Source organism: Rhipicephalus sanguineus, chromosome 3, assembly GCF_013339695.2.
Source record: "Rhipicephalus sanguineus isolate Rsan-2018 chromosome 3, BIME_Rsan_1.4, whole genome shotgun sequence".
Taxonomy (NCBI): Eukaryota; Metazoa; Arthropoda; class Arachnida; order Ixodida; family Ixodidae; genus Rhipicephalus; species Rhipicephalus sanguineus.
Genome location: NC_051178.1, coordinates 188,963,951 through 188,988,374, shown reverse-complemented (window position 1 = coordinate 188,988,374; position 24,424 = coordinate 188,963,951). Strand labels below are relative to the sequence as shown.

The 24,424-nt window shown below is 47.1% G+C and overlaps 1 protein-coding gene and 1 non-coding gene across 2 annotated transcripts in view; both read left to right on the top strand.

Annotated features, from left to right (window-relative positions):
- Positions 1–1,132: 1,132 nt before the first annotated feature.
- LOC119387881 (uncharacterized) overlaps positions 1,133–24,424 on the top strand; it is a 48,457-nt gene continuing 25,165 nt past the window's right edge. Inside the window, exons 1-9 of the mRNA XM_037655438.2 lie at positions 1,133–1,202; positions 4,550–4,860; positions 6,196–6,427; positions 8,379–8,510; positions 11,051–11,212; positions 15,338–15,475; positions 16,984–17,163; positions 20,925–21,059; positions 21,751–21,885. Of these exons, the coding sequence (XP_037511366.1) occupies positions 1,133–1,202; positions 4,550–4,860; positions 6,196–6,427; positions 8,379–8,510; positions 11,051–11,212; positions 15,338–15,475; positions 16,984–17,163; positions 20,925–21,059; positions 21,751–21,885 (1,495 nt within the window). The remainder of the gene's footprint in view (positions 1,203–4,549; positions 4,861–6,195; positions 6,428–8,378; positions 8,511–11,050; positions 11,213–15,337; positions 15,476–16,983; positions 17,164–20,924; positions 21,060–21,750; positions 21,886–24,424) is intronic.
- Positions 19,640–19,712, top strand: Trnas-gcu (transfer RNA serine (anticodon GCU)). Its single transcript has one exon. It is a non-coding gene; the product is annotated as a tRNA-Ser (tRNA).

Below are 24,424 nucleotides of genomic sequence, written 5' to 3'. Positions count from 1 at the left end.
GGAAAAAGAGAGAGTCATGACTATTTTAATTTGTTGTTACCTTTCCTGGCCACACTGTAGAAAGGGATGAGAGATACGCATGAACTCATGTGTATTAGCTGAACCTGCAGCAAGGGATAAAGATAAAGAAGTAGCTATCAATAGAAGAAAGCTGTCATTCATATCATTCATGTACAATTCCAACGATTTTTTTGTCACCATGACCCACCTCCCGAATCGGGTGTGCCATTTCACCAAGGCAAACCTACTATGCCACAGATTGGCACCCCAGCCACTGTGTATCAGCCGAACTCGGCAACTCCTAACAGCGATATCGAAAGCAAGGAAAATACATCCTGTACCATTATGAACAAAGGCCTGTTCGCAACGACTTTAGCAACCTCAGTGAGGGCAGAAGCCGTACTCACGCTCATTTGTCATGATTTGCTTCTTCTATAGTGGCAGTCCATGTGCGCCTCCAGAGTACAGAAGAGAGTAGTGAATTCGGGTCCCGCGCTGACGTTTCAGTGTACGTCTAAGTTCCATTTACAGAGAACTCGATCGGAAAGTTCGATGTCCTTCGTAAACTCGAACACAGCATGAGCACTTTTTCTTAACAGTGCCCGTGGGGTGGGCCTGAATGTAAAGAACTACACCAAAATGCGACTCTAACGGTGTAATTATTCAATTATACCTAAAGAGGCCGTTCTGTTACCACACACATACACACCTTCCATCAGAAGCATGCTAACTACCGGTTCTGTGCGCTCTCTTACTGTTTACAGCAAAGGTATACCCAAGCAAAAGTTTTGGCTGCCTGATACTTTAACATCATTCGCATGTACCAGGCAGTGTCTTTTTTTCAGACACTGCATTGCATCGCCCCATGCACCTTTCAAAGGGCGTTCCGGTGGAAGTAACCAACGGCAAATCCCAACGCGTGGGGCGCCAATTTGCGCAACTCTTATATAATCACGTTTTCACCGACCGGCGGAACTCTCTTCGAAAGGAGAGCAGAAAAATAACAGCAAAAAAGCGCACCAGCGAGGAAGTGAGCCTTTCCGGCGCGCGAAGACGACGCATGCGACAAGCGGCGCGCGCGCGCGACAAAAAAACTGACGCCGTTGTTTCTCCGATCGACTGAGTCACCGCCATGGCTTCGAGGCGGCTCCTCGTTCTCGGAGTACTCTCATCTGTCGTACTGCTGCAACACGTGTGTCACGGTAAGTGAGGGGCCGGCGTCGGCTTGCGCTTCAGCGACACGCTATGCGTAGCTTCAATAGGACCTGCGCTGTGCTCCCTGCTGATACAAAAGTACGAGCTGCGCCATGCAGGCCTCCCAACCCGCAAGAAGATAATAGAACTTTTATTTTGCGCGCGAACGGTGTCATCGGCATCAGGTAAGAAATAACGTGTGCTGTAACGAGACTGTTTTTTGTGGTCACACTCGTTTCAGGAGACTAGTGTCGTAGGGTCTTTTTCTCTTCCTCTATCTCTCTCTTTTTTTTTTTTTTTGCTCAAATATTTGAGCCGTAATAGGCGAATTAGCTGAGTTCATGTCATAGCCGAAAAATTCAGACCAGAATACCGAGAAGACACTGTTTGAAAGCTATGCAGCAAAAGCATTACGTGTAGCAAGAGGTTGCGATTGAGCTTGAATGCAATGACGCTTTTGCGGTTTTGCTAATTTTGTGCATCCGAATGCCACTCCAACTCATCTCTCTCTCTCTCTCTCTCTCTCTCCGCACTTAATGCGCATTTGAGGTTGCAGGTTCAACAGCATGTCCGTCGGTGTGTGGAACTAGCCAACACTTGTGCAACTTGGGACGCGCCGATTCAAATATGCAGTCGTTAAGGATATACGCAATACGGCGCAATAATGATCATTGCATTCTATGTCGAAAGCTTTCAAGCGTTAGTACGCCTTCGCGGGCGGAAGAGTCTGTCGATGAGGCGTGTGACGTCGAACATGTAGCATGATTAGCGCTCCGAAACTTTGGCGGTGTCTAGCAACAAAACATCAGCAAAAGCGGCCGAGGGCAGCTCGACAAGTCTGTTAATGAATACAGGGGATTAGAAGCGTTCGAAATCGAGGTATTCGACAGTGTTGGGAAACAAGGCGTGTGGAAAGGAATAATATTTCGCGGCTTCTTCTAGTCCCATGGACACTATGTCATCGTTATTAGGTAACCCTTATAGAACTGTTTAATAGAACTGTCTTCACCTAAGGCGCATACTTGTTTCAGACGATATAAGAAAGCTGCAAGATGCTCCACAAAATGGGATGCCGAAGAATTTGCATTGCAGGAGGAACCAAATAACTGACTTAGTTGTGTACTGTTGAACACCTGCGCATCAACGCTGCAAGGGTGAAGACGCAAATGCTTCTTCGGTTAAACGTGAGCGAGCATAAGCTCTGATCGCCTTTTATTTGTGGCGATGTTCTTCAACGCGGCGGCTCATATAGTTCGGTCGTTTCCCGTGAGAGCTAAGCGTATTGAGTTGAGTACACGGATTTGGAGTTTTACTAAAGCTTGAAATCTAAACTTATTGTCTGAATGCAAATGGTGAAACGAAGTCTCCTGTCAGGAAGAAAGAAACAAAAGAGTGCTTGCTTTGGCGGAAGCAAGCAAGCCAGTTTTGTTTTGTTTTTTAGTTCTGGGGTGTTCCATCCGACGAAGCTCTCATTGGACGCGCCCTTCACTTTCAAAGGGTTTTTGCTCGCCGGTGAAAGCTCGCCGGGCAGGAAACATCGGTACCTGTGATGGATGAAGTAGCGTTGTTTCTCGACTATTCAAAACGTTGTTGCAACATGTTGTGCAATTCAACTCGGCGTGAATCATCCTGCAAGAGTCGTGCATGCAGGCGGGTACATAAGTTCGCGGAGCAACGATATACAACATCAGTCCTCACGTGTCTGCGTGTTTAATATAAGTGTTCAACCTTGTATTCCCGCGTAGGAACAGAAGAGTGAACAAGACGGTGTGTTCGCACGTGCTCCCACTACCAAGTTTCTGGTTTTCAAGTACGGCCACAAAAGCTTTTCTTGACCTGCCTTCCCGCAATGCGCAATGCTTCTCCAGTTCGTTCCAGTCATCATATCGCGATTTTGTGGCTCGAATGCACAGTGTGCAAAGCGGTTTCGTTGAATGGCTTCGTCTTACATCTTTCAACGGTCACTTGAGTGACTTGGACATCTTCCTCCTGTTCAGTTATTCTATACACATGTCAACTTACCGCTTTTATTTTTTCTTAGTATTAAGTGGCTAATCTAAAATTCGAACACCATGAAGAGCTGTCCGTGTTGAAAGGCTTCTCATCGTCCGCAAAAACAGCTTGCCCATGATCACTGCGTTTTCAAGCGAAGCTTTTAGGAGCTGGCTCGTCCGGGCGCCGTAAGCGTAACCTTAGTTCCAGAGGCGACCGCACAGGCGCAGCTCGCGCGAAAGAGAAGTCTTCTTCCTCTTGTTCTTCGAGCGCCTTAATGATGATATTAACGCAGGCAAAACCATATATAGCATAGCTAACTGTAGCATGCGCACGCTCGCGCCAAAGAGAAGTTTTCTGCCTGTTGCTCTTCGAGCGCCTTGATGGTGACATTAACGAAGGAAAACCACATTTCCTCGATTTCCTCGACCACACTTTCGGCCACAGCTGCAAGGTCTGCAACCGCTTGTGGTTTGACGACAACCTGACCACAATCGCTACTATAACAACGTGTGACGTCTTTACATGACGGTAGAGGAATTTTACGGAACATTCACGGTTTACCCGATTGTCTCCGAGCCAGCTCCTCAATCATCGTTCACTTCGTGGATATGGCGTGATTTTTTTTTATGAGTTACAGATTTCGTTGGCGGCGTTGTCGTACGCTAAAAACCCGGCGCCTTGAGCGTACAGAAATGCGGCCCTCGAAGGTGTGCCGGTCTTATGCGTATTTGCATGCGCCATTTTCCGTTAATTGATGCTCTCTTGATCGTGCGCTTGTCGGCAATCAGCCGTTTCTGATATGCATGGCAGTCTGATATTTTTATCTGTGTCACTTGCCAATCCACATTGCCATTTAATTGTTAATTGGATATGAACGGTGGACCTCACGTTCCGGCGCCGGTACCGGAACGCAAGACATTAGGCACGAAGCCAACTGCGTAGGCGCGCCCTCACGCCGCGCCCTCAACCTATCAGAGCCGTTTCCCCTCCGCCGGGGAAAGAAAGAAAGAAAGAAAGAAAGAAAAAAGAGAAGAAGAAGAAAGAAAGAAAGAAAGAAAGAAGAAAGAAAGAGATAAGAAAAAGAAAGAAAGAAAGGAAAGATTCAAAGAACAGAAAGAAAGAAGATAAGAAAGCCAAGATAAGAAAGGAATAGAAAAGATAAGAAGAAAAGAAAGAAAGAAAGAAAGAAAGAAAAGTAGTAGGTCAGACAGGCCAACCTTCGCTTGCCTCCCTTTTTCCCTATAGGGAAAGGGCTCCTGATTTTTTCCCATATTTACGTTGCCTGCGAACTGTTACTTAAATAAATGTCGAGGCTTTCACTCCTCCCTAACTGTCTTTCTTCCTACTTCCTCGTCTCCAGCGCAGTTTGATGCCAACCTGACGTTGCAGAGCACGTTCGGCCACCTGCGAAAGCGCGCCCGCTCTCTCCTGCGCTGCTGGAGCGAGGAGCGCGATGCAGCGCACATCATTTTTGAGCGGCCAGGTGGCCTTCCCCGCGCCTCGCAGAAGCTCCTGCAAGGCACCGAGGCGCACGTCCTCATCATGCCCGGCAGCGCGGGCCTGTCGCGTACCGGTCGGTTTTCGTGCCGCGTGGATGCCGGCGGCATACCGACAGTGGTGGACACGCTCAAGCTGCCGCCCGTCCCAGACGCACAGGTGGAGCCACTGCAGGTGAGAGTGACTCTCGCCTCATCTGAAATATATCAAAGCTTTATTGAACTTCTTGAGCTGCAGTGGCCTATTGGACAAACCATAGTTTCAGTTTCAGATTATTATTCGTTAAAAATAGATAAATTCATCGTTAGCAGTATGCAGATGAGGGTCCCAAGTCAAGCGACTGCAGTAACCCGGCTCCTCATCATTCCTTTGTTTGTTTGTTTGTTTGTTTGTTTGTTTGTTTGTTTGTTTGTTTGTTTGCTTGCTTGCTTGTTTGTTTGTTTGTTTGTTTGTTTGTTTGTTTGTTTGTTTGTTTGTTTGTTTGTTTGTTTGTTTGTTTGTTTGTCTGTCTGTTTGTTTTTGCGCGCCTGCTATTTTCTCCACTCCTTTTCCATCATTCTTTCCTTTTCCCCTTAACCCTATAGTGCAGGGTAGCAAACCGGATGTTTCAATTCTGGTTGACCTCCCTGCCTTTCTCACATTTTTATCTCTTTCTCTCTCTTACTCAAGGTGAGCGCGCTTTGTGAGTGGCAAGCTCCGCCGTATCTGGTTCTGAGTTCAATGTAAACGACTCAGCCCACTCCCGAAACACGTAGGCGCAGCAAGTAGCTGCCACGACAGACAACTGCTCTGTTTGAGAGCTATTTAACGAAGTCCATGGACAGCTAACGAAAACTAATCCTGTGCGGTTAAGGCCCCAAAAAGACAGCATGATGTGACCTTCGAATTTATTTATTTATTTTTATTCCGTTCCTACGTTTTCTGTTTTACTGTACACCGGCACCGATGGGACGTCCGAGAAAGAAATGGTCATTGCATATTCAAGCTAATAATTCCTTAGGAAATTCAGTTTAAGGTTAACGTTCTTGTATACCACTGTCCTACAGCACTACGTTGTAACACCCAGCGAATTATGGCTCGTTCACGCCTGCGACTAGCACCGGTCGTGCGACTGTGCGACTGGTTGCAAACTGTCGCAAATGGCCACTTTGTGGCTCAATCGCTCGCTGCTTGAATTTTCGGTATCGCAACTGCAGTCGCAAACCTCTGAACCGACCAGATGTGCAGGAACGGGACGTAAGCATATTTTACGGGGCAATGGCAATGCGAGCAGTCGGGAATACTGTGTGACAACGCGTATATAGATCGCACGCAGATGTGAACATTGGTCGCGTAGAACCGCTTCTTGATCGCCAGTCGCAAATGGTCGCGCGACCGGTGCTAGTCGCAGGTAGGAATGAGCCTCTAGCCTTAGGCTACACTAGCCTGCCTTTGCCGTAAGAGAGAAGCGCTAGTGTTATTGTAGCAGCTCGTCAATAACCGTACACGTATGCACGTGCGTGGCCACAGGCATACGTGGTGGCTCACGTGGGCGAAACTGTGCACCTGAGCGTCACGAAGCGCAAGCACCTCGCCGAGCCCCTGGTGTGGCGGCTCGAAGGGATGGAGCTTCCGGAGTACGAGGGCAGCGAGACGGTGACGATAGTGAACGTCGAGCATGCGGATGCGGGAGTCTACGAGTGTCATTACCGTGGACAGAGAGACGCCAGACTGCACGCCTGGATACGGCTCGTCGTGGCCGGTAGGTGGCATCCCGATATTGAGCACCCTTTCTGTTTCCTTCTTCTTATTATTTGGCCTCAGTGGTTTCGGAGGACATTCCAAACCAGCATGTGGTCTGATAGAATACGTAAAAGAAGAATCGTGACATAACGTGCGGATGTCGACAGCCTGTGTATATTTGAATTGCGTGTGGGCGCGATGCTGTAATTAAGATTTTCGTCAACTTCCAAATGCATAGTCTTCATTGCCTGGGTCAGCCTTCCGGTAGACGACGTCGGCAGAGGGAAGTCCTCTTGGCTGTGGAAGTGTATCGGCGTTAGTAGACCCCTTTGTGTTTGCATGATCCCCCAGTCATCTCGCCTGTTATCGTGGGCACCAATGACAAAATTGCAAGAACGGTGCAAAGAGTACCAGTCACTCCTCACGTTCTTATCGACAGGTGTGTGTCATGCTGCACACGCGCACACTGCACATCGCACAGGCTGTAACGGCATACGTCGTTAAAAGAAAAAAAAAAAAGGTATATATCTAGAAGCGGCGAAAGAAATTACGGAAATAGAGCGTGGAATTGGTCATGTCTTGTCAGCTGGTTCGTCCCTAATATGTCGACATTGTAATGGAGTCAACGCGTTCCAATATACGTACACTCTAAGGAAAAAGAGGTGTCTTTTTTTTGCTACACATGTGATTCTCCCATGTATACCTCCCTTTAGAGAGGCACGCTGACTCTCTTTAGGGGAGTCGTGGGACGTATGACTCTCTTTAGAAAGGCACGCTGACTCTCTTTTGGAGAGTCGTTCGTCCCGCGACTCTTCTATAGAGAGTCAACGTGACTATCTAAAGAGAGTTATACATAGGAGAGTCACATGTGTAGCAAAGAAGAGTCAAAGGACACAGTGTAGAGGCTGTCATCTCTACGCTTCTCTAAAGATGTTTTAATGCTCTATACGTATCTTAGACGACAATAATAGTCCTTGTATAACATCGGGGCATTGGGTCTCTCAGTTCATCGTCAGGTTTGTGGTTAAAAGTGATGCGTTAAGGTGTTTTAACAGCGGCGCTGTTTAAGCTGGACGTAATGTGTCTGCTTAATCCAAAAACTGTCATCATCACGAACCGGCACGCGCCCTTTTCGTCCTCGTCTTCATCTTCTGCTTGCCTCCTAGAACTCGTGCGCCGATTTGTCCTGTGGGGAATGCAATAACTCTGATGGGCGAGAGAACGTGTACAGAGAGAGAAAGAAAGAGATGAAGAGAAAGACAAAGAGAGAAAGAAAGAGAAGAAAGTGAGAAAAAGATAGAAGGCGAGAGAACGAGCACAGAGAGATAGAGAGAGAAAGATAGAGAGAAGGAGATAAATAGAGAGATAGAAAAGGAAAAAAGAGAGAAAGACAGAGAAAGGAATAGACGGAGAAAAAAAGCAATGAAAGAGAAAAAAAAGATAGAAGGCGAAAGAACAAGTACAGCGAGAGAGAAAAAGAGAAATAAAAAAGAAAGGGGGAAAATAGAGAAAAGAGAGAGGAAGAAATAGACAGAGAGAGATGCAAAGAAAAATACACAAAAAGAGATAAAAAGAGAGACAGCAAGCATAGCAATGTATAGTATGGTACAGCAAGGGGTGGGAAAGGGATGTCAGGGTGAGGAGGAGGGAAACAGGGAGGTGAGAGGGTAAGAGAGAGAAGAAATAGTAGAGAAAGAAAGGCAGGGAAGTTAACCAGTTCAGGACAACCTGTGTGCTACCCTACACATGGGAACGGGAGGAGGGAGATTGAAAGATGGAGAGGAAAGAGAGAGAGAAAAACAGCACGTAACACAGCACACACATTCAGTCACAGTCCGTCACTCTTGCGGGGTACGGGACATTACAGTCACAGCCGCTTGTCCAAGTCCATGTTCATCTTTGTGGAAGGCGATCAGACATGTTGGGCGTGTTTATAGAGCCCGACAAGCACATTGACCGCTGAACCGCAGGTTGTCCCCGAGGCAAGTTCGGCCCGACGTGCCAGGATGACTGTCCTCCGTGTCGCAACGGGGGCATGTGCCACGACACGTACGGCGTGTGCGTCTGCCCCGCTGGATTCGCCGGACCCAACTGCGACACCCGTAAGTGCTGAACACCCGCTTACGATACGACAAGACCGGAGTCCTTGAAGCAAACCTCAGCGAAGTCCAAATTAAAGTAAAAATAAAGTGGAAAGCCGCAGTGATGTGCCTCCGAAAAGTTGCCTGAGATACGTTGAATTACTCATACGTTGAATTACTCTTTAAACGTCGCTTTCTACAAATATAGGCGCGCCTATAGCCTCCTGAGACCTGAGCAAATTTGTGGCCACACAGGTGAAATCAAAACACATTTTTGGAATGCACACACATGCTGTATTAAACCAGAGAAAAATTGCGTCTGTACGGCAAACAGTTTTTGCACAGCAGTGTGTGCATTATAATGCACACTGGGTCTCAATGCACGGAAAACGAACGACACTCGCCTACAAGAATTTTTACATTAGCTCGCGATAAGCACGCTTATTTGTTGTGAAACTGCCTGCAGAAGTTCGCGCGGATGTGATGCAAAGAACAATGTTGCACGTGATGCACCGGAACTTTGTGCGCTGAGGCATAGGCGTGCGCAGGGTTCTCATCATGGGGGGGGGGGGGGTGGTGTGTGAAGGTTCATCGCAGCGCACCCCCCCACACTAAGTCAATGTACGAGGGCAGATTTGCCCCTCCCCTCTAAGGTGACTAGGGGGGTCAATGTATGGGGGCAGATTTTGTGGCCCCCCTCTTAGGTGACTAGGGGGAGCGGCCAACCCCCCCCCCCCCCCCCCCCCCCCCTCTGTGCGCACGCCTATTGCGCTGAGAATATCCTGGGTTTGGCACCTCGAGGAGGATCTAGTTCCCCCAAGCTCTGAATGTGGCTTTCTTGCGCACTTCTTCGCTCAGCAGGCATGGGCCCAACCTTGGCTTTCAGCAGCTTCTGTTGTGACTCATTAGGGAGCTTTCAAGTAGCGTATGCAAAGCTTTGCGTTGGCTTTTCGCGCAACTGCGCATGCGTCGTACGCTTCCGCTTGCGAGCTCCCGTTAAGTGATGGAAATAGCGGGCCGCAAAAGCTAACGCTAACTTAGCGTACACTATTCGAAAACTGCCTATTGTCAAATTCTGCACCACACCTGTCTTCCAGCAACAGGTAATGGGGAAGGGACAGCCTCATCATATGAGAATTCTAGGTCCGAGGTGTCGTTGCTGGTCATTGACTCAAGAACACGTTTCTTTATCACTGATTCCTAGGTAAAACAAACGCCAAAGCTTAATGCCAAAGAGTAACGAACCGCATCAGATTGGCAAACATACGCAGGAAAAAGCACCCATTGAGACCGAGTGTGCATTATAATGCACATTTGAAGAAAACAGCTTGTGATAACAAATATACTCGCCCTTAGGGTTACATGACGTGTGGAAATTATCCCTAAACCCTTCCTAAGTAGATTTAAACAACAATTAAGAAATATGACACGATAATTATTGAGCAATTTGCGAATTACTTGGACGCCGTGAGCAGAACGTCGAAGACGAGAATGACGCCATGTTTCAAAGCGGGAAAACGGGGCTTCCACTGTAGTATGCTTCCTGTATTGCTGACCAGATGGCACCACATGATAGAGCATGCGATTGCACCAAGAATGTTGGCTCTAATAGTGGCGCGAATTTCGAAAACCGGGAAAAAACAAATGTGCATTTTAATGTACGCGGGGTCTGAAGAGGATAGCGAAATATTGACCCGACTCTCTGAACGTCATCCGCCGTTCTTACTGAAAAGTGGAAAGAAATGGTATTAGCGCATCAAATTGTCAACGGTAGAAAGCTATCAGTCACTGCTGGCACCATTCGTAGCTGAGTGACCATGGCCACTCATGCTAAAGCATGGTAACTCAATAAACACTTGTTCGAGTGAATGCCCCATCGTAACTGAATACGCAGAATCGCACCACTAAGGGGGCCCCGTCAGAAACCACAACAACAAAAATGTAGGGGCCTCGCCTATCGCTTTTTTCGCGTCCTTTTCCTGTTCTTTTTTCTGAGGAAATACGAAAAAGTGTCTGAACGGAACGGAAGACCGTTCGCTGTACTTGGAAATAAGGGAAACTGTAGATAACAGGATGTACTGGAGTTCACATCGAAAGATGTACGTACGTACAGAAATTTACCAAGTGCTTCCTTTTTTGCGAAACACTATTACTTTAAGGGAAGGCCTCACATCCAGGCACTTACCGTTCTTGCTGAAGGTTATGTGGCTTGGCGGACAATATCAGTAACGAAAAAAAATAACTTTTGTTTCGCTAAATAAGTAAGAGATTATGACTGTTAAGTGCTGAATTTAGGGCACATGTAACAGCGAAGACAGAAGTATTTACGAACTTCTAACGAAATGCTTCAACACAATGCGTTGACAGGCCCCTTGTTGATTATCCATAGTAACTTTCAGCGCAACAAAGCGACAGAAGGAAGACGACAGGACAAATCGCTGCGTCCTGTCGTTTTAATTCAGTCGTTTTGTTGCGCTAAAAGTTATTATGAACGACGTGCTTGCGTACGAATGCTCGATGCCGTACTAACGTGTGTTCCCCATCTCGTTCTACTTCAACAGCGTGTGGTCCCAACCGCGTTGGTGCCCAGTGCGACCGCGTGTGCTCCCCATTGAGTGCGCAGGATAGCGAACGCAGGGGCTGCGGACTGCACGTCTTTTGCAAACCTGACCCCATGAGCTGCTCCTGTGCGCCAGGATTCAAGGGACCACAATGTAACCAAGGTAAGAACGTGAAATACGACACTCCCTTAAGATGGTACGTCACTTAACGCGGTCGTTAGGTGACGAAGCTGAACGAATACAAAAATATGTACGTACCCCGCGGTGTTAAAGGAGTACTGACACGATTTTGAGGCGCCCCAAAAGGAACATTTTTCGATTTCATGGTGCGCACTATCAACGCTTTCCACACACCGGAGCCAGACAACACGTATAAAATAGTTTACTTTGATTTTAAAGTTTTCGTCGCCCAGCTTCTGCAAGCCAGCCCCACCGCAATGGACACTATCACGACAAGTCAACACAGTCCACTGGAATTGCGAAATATGCGTCCTGCATTTCGGCCTAAATTTCAGAAACCGCTGTCACAGTCTCTGAACGACAATTCACTCGCCGTTGTTTACGTGAACGACGTGCGACTGACAGCAAACAGACAGTTGTTGCTAGTATGTCGTGAGTTTCAATCTTCCCGTGACGTCAAGCTTGTGATGACACGTCAGTGCGAAGCCACCCCTCGATACGGAAACCGAAATTGCTGTTTTAAGGTAGCGGTAATAAAAAAAGTCTCAGTTTCGCCGCAGTGGCGAAACAATGAATGCGATAGCAACAAATTGGAATGTAACGTGAAGAACGGAAAGCAGCTAGAAATTTCCAGCTCGTCGCTCAAGCGCAAAGGACGCACGAAATGAACAAACACAGGAGGAGCGCGAACTATCAAGTGTCGCAGTTGCTACTTATTTTAGTTTGAACAGCGTGTTCGTTTTGCAGACGAGGCCGCTGTAGCGAGCGAAGTGACCTTCGTGCGCTCTGTAACTTCAGCGCGGACATCGTGATGAAAGCACAAGATATACAACCCCCCGCCCTCCTCCCACCACGAGATAAGCGTGCACGCAGGTAACCACGCCCTGTAGGGAGAAATGCACGGAGGCGCGTGCGCAGCGCTACGAGCGGGGCGATGACCTTTAGAGCGCGCCCCTCGCGCTGGCGAGCAAGAAAGCACGCTGAAGTAAATGGTGTATATAAATAGCTCGCCGTTGTCTTGCTGAAAGGAGGTACTCTTCGTGGCCTAGCCGTCTAACGCCGTGCGCTGCGGAGCGAGAGTTCGCCCATTCGATTCCGCGCGTCGGAAAGTATTTCTGAATTACGTTTCATGGCTTATATATATATATATATATATATATATATATATATATATATATATATATATATATATATATATATATATACGTATATATATATATATATATATATATATATATATATATATATATTATATATATATATATATATATATAATATATATATACGAGGACATGACGGCGACGCCGACGGCAGAAACCAACTAGCCGAGAGTGTCCATGTAATGTTGCTACCGCAATAAAATATATTCAGTGCATTTTCAAGCACTCCATACGACACTCTTTTTAGGGTTCTCGACACTCGTGTTTTTATTTAGAGTCACAACCTGAAAATATTTAAAATTCGTGTCAGTACTCCTTTAATAGCATCCGTAGTGCGGTCGTGGGGCTCATGCCTCCCTGAATGGCGTCGTGTTACGTCGCGTGCCATCATTTTATCATATTATTACAATAAATGATGGGGTTTAACGTCCCAAAACCACGATATGATTATGATAGACGCCGTAGTGGAGGGCTCTGGAAATTTCGACCACCTGGTGTTCTTTAACGTGCACCTAAATCTAAACATAATAATAATATCTGGGGTTTAACGTCCCAAAACCACCATATGATTATGAGAGACGCCGTAGCGGAGGGCTCCGGAAATTTAGACCACCTGGGGTTCTTTAACGCCTAAATTATTATTATTATTATTATTTGGTTTGAATACATAGAAACACGAAGACACAGAGGAAATAGGGAGGGAACAGGCTGACAACTGAAAACAACGCCTGCGCTCATTTGGAAAGAGGAAAACCAAATAATACAGCCACGAATAGCCGGAAAAATGTCTATACGCGCGAGGCCAATCATTTTTTAAGAAAGCAAGTAGGGCCGATGGGCGCACGACAGCTTTTGTCATATTATTGTCATTTTAATCATATTAGTATGCTTACACCTGTCAGCACTGATAGCGGGCCTCGATTTTCGCCTAGATAGATAGATAGATAGATAGATAGATAGATGATAGAAGATAGATAGATAGATAGATAGATAGATAGATAGATAGATAGATAGATAGATAGATAGATAGATAGATAGATAGATAGATAGATAGATAGATAGATAGATAGATAGATAGATAGCGATAAAGTGTGCTTGGTTAGCCAAGAAATGCTTCGCATTTAATCGTTTTTGTCAGCCTGCTTATCGTAAAATATCTGTAAAATATGTGTTCTGGTGATACACAACCGCACGCAAGAGTATCTTCCTTGTGAAAAGTGATGTGTGACGTATGAGGTGCAAATTCTGATTGATCATCACGGGCAAGCATAAAATAAATTAAGCTCTCTTGAGGTCAGGTGAACGGCTGCAAACCACAAATTTGAATTTCCAGCTGAGTCCATGCAGGTTTCGGGACTATTCCTTTTCTTTAGAAACCTTGAGATATAAAGCTCTGTGGCCAACATTATTAGCGCAAGAGTAACCTTCTCCGTCCTTTCATCACCTGCATTTTTGCTATCCACAACCTTGCGCTGTTTTTCGCATCCCTTCCGCCGCTGAGAATGTCATCAGCCGCAGAGGATATCCTACATCCTTCGCAGTCACAATTCGCTCCCTGCATGTGACTTCTCAGCCTCCATCTGGTTTCTTTCGCGAACCCGTGAATGCTGAAGAAAACTTGTTGTCCGCCTTAGCCTTAATCGATTGTTTCTCCGTAGGCCTGGCTATCGCTTATACGGGCTGAGATTTGCGCGCGTTTTTCCGAATGTGACGGGTGACTGTATACGTTAACCAGAAATCCGCTACCGATTGTTCTTGGTGAAAATACTTGAACCCTTCTAAGTTGTGTTATAGTGTGTACAAAGTGAAGTTTGTGGTTATGTTCGTGTCCTTTTTCCTTCTTTTTTTTTTCTGGTAGCTTTCGTGACTTCGGTATACCATGCCCTAAGGATGCTTAAGATCTTAATTTCTTTTTTTTATTCTCCGTCCTCATTTCTTTTCATTAAATGTTATCTTCTTCATTTTATCCCATTTAATAATTTAAAAAACCAACAAAAGGAAGGAATCCTTCAGGAAACAGACGTATCAGTGAACAAAACACGTGCGTGGTGTGGGGATCCACAACGTTTCGAAACATTAAAGGGCCCCTAAACAACCTCTGAAGATACAAACAACGAGAGCGTTCTTCTATCCTGCCGTTTCCCGTCTTTTCGGCACAATTCGTGACGCCAGCAGTCTGCTCACTTGACGTCATGGAGAAATAACCTCTCGATTGGTCCACAACGAGGGGTATCAGTTGTGAATTGTCCCCTACCCTGCTTTGCCATGCAGTCGTGCGCCCGTTCTGCCTTGCCTCGCATGACTACCGGACGCGATCCACTGAGTACACTTCGTTTTGTGCGTTTTCGACTGCGCAAGCGGAAACAACAGCGTGTAGCCGAAAAGCGCGAAATCCTGGTAGGCTCACTGTCCACGTTTTCATGAAGAAAAAAAATACTGAAGGACACCTCAAAGTGTGTTCGGCGAAAGCCTGTAGCCATTCGACTCCACCGACTGACGCCGCCGCCGCTTTGCTTAACAGTTGCGCAACGCACAACTGTTGCGCGTATACGGACGGACGCTTGCGACGGACGCCGCCGCCGCGTTGCGCCACAGTTGCGCAACGCGCCTTGGAAGGAGCAACACGCAACCGTTGCTATGCGCCGCTGTGCCATCACGTGATTGCTAGGAGAGTGTAAGGGGGAGAGGCCACAGCTGGCACCGTGCCAGGGCATGATCGGACGGACGGACACCGCGAGTATAAGACATTAAAGGCTTTCGCCTTATTAAGTGACGAGTAGGAGATAGCGCCTGCAGGAAGGGCAGTGATCGATAGAGAGAAACCACTCTCTCGTATTCGAACTCGGAGGGGTTTAGGGGCCCTTTAAGCCTGTCATTACCGTCATTTTTTCTCTGACCTCATCCGTACATTTTCTCTTTCTCCAAACATTCCACGTTGAATGCTTAGAGTGCGACGCCGGCTACTACGGCGCCGACTGCCTACAGCGGTGCCACTGTGCGGTGGACGGCGACTGCGACTCCATCACTGGGCAATGCTCCAAAGGATGTTCCTCAGGGTGGATGGGCGAATCGTGTCACATTCCAGGTGAGGGCACCATGAATACGAATGACACGAGAACGAGTTCGGGCAGTGATGAAATCTGACAAAGGGATTTATTGTTGTCACATCAAGAACATCTAAATGCGAACTATACCACACGTACAAGTACGTAAGGTTAGCTTGTAAGGACTAAAGCTTGGGCGAGTTGGTAAGGATACATTAAGAAGGTGTTAACAGCGCGTAGACGATAAGGAAAAGGGACAGTATATGTAGAGGCAAAGAGCGCTGATTTCCAACTGGCTTTACTTTAGTGAAAAAGTGCATGTATACGACAATGACAAGGGAACTAAGCAGAAAAAATGGGGGCACATGGATGGCACGTCATGAGGCACGTATCAAGCATACAATTACATGTGCCCCAAAGTCCGGCAAGGTTATCAAATTCTTGGTTCGATAGCGCAATAGAAGGTACGCTAACACCCATATCGCCCAGCTTATGTACGAATAGCGCTTCGATCATTTCTCGCTTTAACTGAACTCAGTGGCTTCGCCATCACTACGCAATCGTTGAAACGGGCTTTTACACCACTTGGCAGTCAGCGTTCTTTGCCTCTACTTACCCTGTCCGTTTTCCTTATCATCTATGTGCACGTTAGGTTAATCGATGGTTTCCCTGCTTGGTATTTCATCAAAGAGAGTGAACGTATGACAGAACAAAGAAAGGAAAGTGATGTGCTGCACTCGGAGCGAGAGTTGCGCGATCTACTTCACTAATTCGACGGTAACCTTGCTTTACCAACTCTGCCCCAATCAGAAATTAACTACTCTTGCAGTTTCTACGCACGCTGCAAGAATACGCACAAAGAGCGAAGAAATTCTTTATTGAAATAGAGATGAACATTGCTCATAGGAGAAATTGAGTAGGATAGATAAAGGGCGTTAAAATATTGTCACTTAGGTGTGACGGTGACGGACGCGTAACTTAAGCCAGTAAAGCTGAAACTTTTTTATTGGGCGAACTTGTGCCCAGGAAACGAAAGACTCGAAGTACAAGCAACACCCGCAGGGCAACGATAACGGCGAGCACGGACGTCGGTAGTCGATAATCTGATCGTCGGCGGAACGCGTTGTCTTTTATACACATTCCAGGGTTATGGCTTGTGCTCGCTTTAAGCTTTAGAATAAACTCGACTACTCGCGTAATGCGCGCAATCTTATTAGAATAGTCTAATACAATCTAGAAGTTTCCCAAGCAATGCGACACTGCCTGCGCCAAGCACTGGTAACAGATTTTTTAGTGGGCGAGTCCCGATAACATGGAAATTAAGAAGTATGCATGCGTGGCAATATACATGAAAACGTATAAGAGTCTGAAAAACGATTAACGGTTTTATCCAGCAAACGCATGCCTCCGGTCAGAGAATGTCTGCGGTTGCGCACTCCTCAAAGAAAAAGTGCGCGTGTGAGTGGGGAATAGTGCGTGCGGGCAACTGGTCCGTTGGGAATATGGCCGGCCTCGCTCTTATAACGGTCCAACGTCTTCGCACACGCAGGTGACAGCCCCACGACATCGACCAAGTCTATGCCTACGCTAAAGCCCAGCTGTCCTCCGGGCTGGTATGGGAAGACGTGCTCCCATCGCTGCCACTGCGCCGACGGCGAGGTCTGTGACCCATCCTCGGGCGAGTGTCCGGGCTCCTGCCAGCCGGGTTACTCAAGACCCACCTGCTCCGGTGAGACAATCTGGCGCGGTCCTTTTAAACACAATGGCTAAGTGGACAGGTGGTCAACTTTTCGTGTTCTTCCTTTGAGTCTGCGATGATATTTTCTTGGGGTACTTAATATTATCGAGTGTTTCTTCATGGGGAAGCTGTGAAATGAATAACTGACAACCACCCGCTTGTAGCACAAAGCCACCAAGAACTCCATACGAATTTCTCAGAAAGGGAAGCTTCTAGGTGAAGAAAAAATTTGGGGCAGCTAGCCACGCACTGGCGGTTCGAAGACTGAGGAAACAGTTGAGCTGGTGGCGTTCCCCTCCTTCTTTCCCTCCTCTTCACCCTCACTTCCTTCACCCTCGCTTCCATTTCCCACCTCATTGCTATAATATACTATACAAATAAAGCTATGCTATGCTTTATTTCTCTCTCTTTCTGTTTATTTCTATCTCTTTGTCTCTCTCTCATTTCTTTCTCTTTATTTCGTTGTCCCTCTTTGTGTTTCCTCTCTCTGTTTCTTTCTTTCTCTTTTTTCTTTCTCTCTATTTTTTTCTCGTTCTCGCGCCCCACAGCGACTCAACCATATGGTTGCCATAAATGCTTGTTCTGCTAGCGTGCCTGGGCAGCCGAGGTATTACGGCGCTCGCCTTCGGACCGTGGGTACGCGGGTTCGAGTCCCACCTCGCCAAGAAGCCTCCTCTGCACTTTTATTATTCTCTCTTCTTACGTTCGTTCCTCCAACGCTTTGCTAGACGACGCGAGATGTTATATAAGGCAGAGACCGTTCACGATGATGATAGTTTTCTGTTAACGCCACACGGGGCTTTGGCGGGCTTAAACAGCTCGGATGTTAAGATCTTCCTTGGGCAGCGCGAGAGCTTTGTCAAAGTTCGGCGACGAGGAGCCCCGCCACAAAGTTGCGCGAGAGAGCCTGACCTCACAACGATGATAAATAACGAGCCAAAGAAAGCTAACAAAACGCTGAACATATTGATGCATTTCACTAGCATACTTGGTTGAAGCGCTTTGTTAGGTTAACACCATGCACTGGTCATGAAGTAACGTTTTCTAGGTGAAGTGCCTTATACGGTTGTAGCAAAGCTTAAAAGAATGTTTTTCGCGCAAGTTGCGGGCACAGCCTGGACAAGTGCGCAGGTTATTAACGTTGGCATGGAGGCAGCGAGCAGTGCGTCTCATGATCGGCTAATAAGTTTACAGTAGGTTCTCTCTGCCGTCTGATCTTTCCGCCGCTAATAGCGAAATCCCCGCGCAGGCGCGAAGTACTGTGGCGACAACTGCAGACTCACACCTTTCCCTCTCCTCACCTTCTTCACCTCATGTGCCCCTCTCTCTACCCATCCTCTTGCGGTAAATATTGCTCCGCAACGAAGGCAAATCTTAGTCATATCATGTGGGACTGCCCTAAGCACCCCCCTCCCCCGTCCCTCCGAAAAATAATAAATAATGAGGAACAGTGGGAGGCTGCCTTGCAGCTCGAAACCCGACGTCCAGGAGGCCATCCTGGGTTGGGCAGAGAGGGTTGCGGAGGACTACCGTGTGTAGCAACCTCCCCCTATCTCTATCCCTTTGCCCCTTTCCTTTCTAAAGGAAAAATACCTACCTTCACGTAAGACGATGTCATGAACTTTTTCTAAATGCAGACTGATGTTTAGGGTACATAGTTGAGTGCATACATTGCTCAGAATTTCCCCTTTCAAATGCGTAAACATTTGTGTGTCGACACAACGAACAAACGGTCCCCCTCGGCTGTCAATCCCTCTGTCACCAAGGACGATCATCGCCATAAAGAAAAAAAAAGATGAAGGTAGCTTCGCACAAGTGGCGCCAAGCCAGAAGGAAGTGCGGAGCTGGGCGGCCTTATTTGTTTCTCTGTATTGCAAGTTCGCAGCACATTAAGGGCCCGGCATGTCGTTCATCCACCGTGTCATGTCGCATGGTCGCGTTGTTGTCAGTACATGCCCCCCCCAAAAACAAGGCTAACAATGCTCAAAAGGAGTGCAAGATAAACTAACAAGGTATAAAATAATATAAACTACGCTAATAACCATGAATTAATCGCAATAATTTACCTAAACTTGCGAAAAACGCTTCTGAAACACGGCTGATACCCGCGCCGCGTAAGAGAAGGCACCACCGCCTCGGCAAACGCCAAGGGGATCGTTGGGTTGCCCGCCTTACACACTTCCTCAGTTTTCACGGTAGTTGTGCTGCATTGAGCGCAGGATTTAGAACTACACCAAGACCTACACAAGAACGACATTTTTCTCTTTCTTTCTTTCTTTGTTCCTTTTTCTGTCAACTCAGCTCTCTCTCTTCTTTCTACTTGTTTTTTGTCTCTTTCTCTCTCTCTCTATGTCTTTCTTTCTCTTTTTATCTCTCTCTCAGTTTCTAGCTTCCTCTTTCTTTCTATCCCTTTCTCTCCCCCTCTCTCTCTCTTTCTCTCTCTCTGTTTCTTTCTCACTCTTGCCCCGCCACGGTGGTCTAGTGGTTATGGCGCTCGGCTGCTGACCCAAAGGTCGCGGGATCGAATCCCGGCCGTGGCGGCTGCATTTTCGATGGAGGCGAAAATGTTTGAGGCCCGTGTACTTAGATTTAGGTTCACGTTACAGAACCCCAGATGGTCCAAATTTCCCGCTACGGCGTCTCTCATGATCATATCGTGGTTTGGGGACGTTGAACCTCAGATAATATTATGATAATCTTTCTCACTCTTTCTTTGATTGTCTGTATTTCTTCCTGTCTTTCCTCCCTTTCTTTCTATGCTATGCTTTACTTCCGCCCCTCTTCTTTTCCCACCTTCTTGCTATACGTTACTATACAATAATAATTGTTGGTGTTTTACGTCCCAAAACCACGATATGATTAAGAGGGACGCCGTAGTGGAGGGCTCCAGAAATTTCGATTACCTGGAGTTCTTTAACGTGCACCTAACTCTAAGTTCACGGGCCTCAAGCATTTTCGTCTCCACAGCTATACTATACAAGGCTAGCGTATCTGGATAGCCGAGTGGATTCGGCGCTCGCCTTCGAATCACGGGTACGCGGGTTCGAATCCCGCCTCACCAATCATTTTTTAGATGCGAAGCATCTTATGGCGGAGTTCAATCGAATGGTGGTAGTGGTGGTGGTGGTGTGCGGCGTGACCACCCTTACTGCGCATGCGCAAAGCCCTCTCCACACACCTCCTTTCCATCCCCTCTCTCCTCGCCCTCCTCTCTTCCCCCACGGACAACGCTGCGGTAACCTATGGGACCACCCTCTATATATCGGACTCTGCCCTTAGTCTCTGCTAATTCTTTATACGCCACATATCGTATAAGTACATAGTGCTTCTCATTATTTCTTCTCTTTTCTTATTTTTTATTCCTTCTAGTTTTCCTTGTTTATGTGTGTTTCTTCAATACTACTCTCATGTTGATGGGATAGCCGGCTCGAATGTAGAATACCTTCCCATGTTTCTTCATATGTAAATTTAAAAAGAAACGCTAGCGTATTATGACACTTCTCACTGACAAAGAGCCTTCCTGGACCCTGGACAGCAAAGTTTGTAACTGCCCTTCGTACCGGTTCAATATACAAATGACTTCTGAGACATAGTGCCGTGTGGGTGTTTCCTTGTAGACCTGTCGCCTACGTACGATGTGCTACGCCAGGGGCATCTAATACGAATCCCAAATAAGTCCGACGCGCATACATAGCTTCTGAAACGAGGCAAGTTTGATTTGAAATGCTGTTCGTACGGGCGTGCCCATGCAGAGTGCCTGTCCGGGATGTTCGGAGACAACTGCTCCCTGTCGTGCCACTGCTGGAACGGCGACCAGAACTGCATGTCTGACGGACGCTGCCACGATGGGTGCGCTGCCGGTTGGACAGGAGAACGCTGCCAGCAAGGTACGCATGCGTATTTACTTCGCGACAACTCGTGTTAAGCGAACGAAAATGTGAAGACTGTTGACATGGCTCTGTTGAAAATCATGTTAGCGCAATGTTGAATAGGACACGAGTAACTGACACAGACACCAAAAAACGCTGCAGAAAATGCTAGGGCGACTACTTAAAGTGATTTAATCAGTCAGCGCAGTAGCTTATTGCTGCAAAATGAACTGCACGTGTAAATCACCACGACATTTAGGCGTAATGACGTGCAATGGTACTTTATGATGCTTTTCATGATCACAACGCTTTCCTTAAGAATTCGTAGGGGTGAATCACTTTTTTGATTGATTGATTGATTGATTGATTTATTTATTTATTTATTTATTTATTTATTTATTTATTTATTTATTTATTGATTGATTGATTGATTGATTGATTGATTGATTGATTGATTGATTGATTGATTGATTGATTGATGAACGGATGAGTGAGTGAGTGAGTGAGTGAGTGAGTGAGTGAGTGAGTGAGTGAGTGAGTGAGTGAGTGAGTGAGTGAGTGAGTGAGTGAGTGAGTGAGTGAGTGAGTGAGTGAGTGAGTGAATGAATGAATTGTTTTTCAATGAGTCGACACTTTTTCCGTCATTCAACCGTCATTCAAATGAGTCTATACCTTTTTATTGCCATTTTCTTTCTTTTTTCTTCTCCAGCCTGTACAACTAACACATTCGGGCCGGACTGTGCATACGAATGTCACTGTGCCGAGGACAGCGGCGCCTGTAATCCCGTGTCTGGAACCTGCAGTGCCTGCGAGCCCGGATACCAGGGGCTCAGCTGTCAGGAGAGTGAGTCACCCCTCCCACGTTTTTGTTCCTGGGCGAAAAACTTGTGGCAACTTACGAATATAATCTTTCAGGACGTCAAAGCTTGAAATCCAGACAAGACAGAAATTCAGTGATAGACGAAGGTTCGAAGTGATAGAAAACTGTTGTACGAATGTCGCTGGAAGCAACGTGCAGACAAGAGGACTTAATTCGTCAGGGCAGCTAATTCCTTCCTCAGCAGCGTGTTAAGGAACGCAGGTAATACTGTTGCAGAAACGTTGGCTCCAGAGACAGTCGCTATTTGGCGATTTTTATTGTGATAGCAATTATATTTACAGTCTCGGCTGGAAAATGTCCGTCCCCATCGCCGTCATTCACCGTATATGTATAAGTATGTATATATATAGAAAGGCCACAAAGAAAAATAATTAAGAAAGTCTTTCCGACGCCCGGAATCGAACGGGCGACCTCTCGCTTTGCAGCCCGCCGCGTTAGACGTTAGGCCTAGACAGCACCGTCTCTCAGCCTGCTAACGGCGTGCTATTTATATACACCATGTAATTCAGCATGCTTTCTTAGTGGCCACATAGATGGCGCGACGTGCGCGCGTGTTGCGCGCATTAAAGATCGTCGCCACGCCCCTGCGAACGCCGTTGCTGTTCGCTCTACAGGGCGTCGTCGCTTTCGCAGCTTTCGTGCGCTTATCTCAAGGAAAGAAGGGGCGGCCAGTGGGGTGCTTCGCTTCGCTCGCTGCAGCGGCCGCGTTTGCGAAAGGAGCGCGCTGTTCAAACAGAAATAAGTAACAACTGTAGCAATTAGTTCGCGCTCGTCTTGTGTGTACCTGTTCGTTTGTTTCGTGCGTCCTGCTTTACGTTTGAGCAGTGCGCTTCAAGTGTCGAGCTGTGACGCATTAGTTCGCGCTCGTCCTGTGTGCGTTCTTTTCGTGCGTCCTTTGGGCTCGAGCGACGCGCTGGCAATTAAGAGCTGCTTTCCGTTCTTCGCGTTACATTACAATTTATTGCTATCGCAATCATTGCTTCGCCGTTGCGGCGACACTGTGACTTTTTTCATCACATTGAAGTAATTCATGGCTTGTGAGTTCTGGTTCACTCAATAAGCACCGTTCGTGTTCAGTAAACTGTGGTCGCTGAAATCTTGACTTTGAGGGGGTGTTCATACCCCCTGTAAAGTTGTTTTAGCCTCATGGCGCCCACGCGTCGTAGTTAGCTGCATGGTAATCTCGCCGAGTGAGAGTTGGCGCTGTGCTCCGAGGGGGCGCCAGTGGCACCACATGGTGGAAGGGAGATTACGCGTGGTCATGAGGAGGGGAGCTCGCTCTCTTTTGGGGCTTGGCGCGGCCGTGAACGGTCGACTCTCGTGGGAGGTCCGCGGGAATGAACCGCGCTCGGTCCTGCGGACCCCCGTTGTGACTCGAACGTCGGCAACGCCGCGTTCGCGGAACATTGTACGTGCAATGTTGTTTGTGCGTTATATTGACATTATATTGGGTGACTCGTCATGTTACCGGTTATTTGTAAGGTCCAGCTGGCGAGCTCGCCGTTATGTAAAAGCTGTTAATAAATGTCCACGCGTTCGTTGTACAGCGGTGCGTGCTGCGTCCATGTGTTCCTTTAGCGCGGCTCTTCTCAAGACCCAACAATTTCAGGACCAGAGCTTTACCATGCTTGAATGGTCGCTAAGTCCCACTTCAAACATCGTACGACTGAAAGAAATGCTCTCTCATGAAAAAGAAGGGTAAAGGGGAGATAGAAACGAGGAAAATAAAAGGCAGATCAACCGTACGCGCATCCGGTTTTCTACCCAAGAATTCTAACGAGAATATTATAGGCAGGAGATAAAGAAGTGATAAGCTCTTCAGATAAAGTGCCTCATCCCGTTGTCGTAATCCATACCTGTACTGCAATCACTCAAGACAACCTACGCCGTTATTGAGCACCGGTCTTCTGTTATCTCGAAGGCGAGAACTACCATTGTGGTCTCTGCATTAAAAGCGGTACAAATTTGTCATTTGCCAATTACTGAAAATGTACTGCATAAGGTGTCCGTTAAGTCAGGGCTCAATCCGAAAATTGCGCGCGGGAAAACCTGCACTTGGCCTACTCATCGCTACGCATCGACGTAATGTTCAACAGGGGTTGAACAAGGGAACACACTGTCCAGAGACAACGTTGCGTCACTGAGACCTGTGTCCACCGAACAGGTTTGTCAAGAGGATTATACTTGACTTAACGAAATTCGTTGCTGGGCTACTTGGTTCATAATCTTAAATACTGGATAGTGCGGATTCATCGCGACAAAGAACATAGATGCACAGGACTTTTTCCTTTGCATCTGTGTCTTTCTTTCTGTGTTTGCCTGTGTCGGATCCGCGCTATCCAGTACTTAAGATACTTCATTTAAATTATCCAGTTTACGTCCGAAAGTAACACTGACGTTATGAGAGTCACACGGGCCCCCGATCCAAGCCCAGTTTCATTTGACCCACTATAAAGAAACTTGGAAGCGCAAACGAACGAGTCACGGAAGAGCAGGACACAAA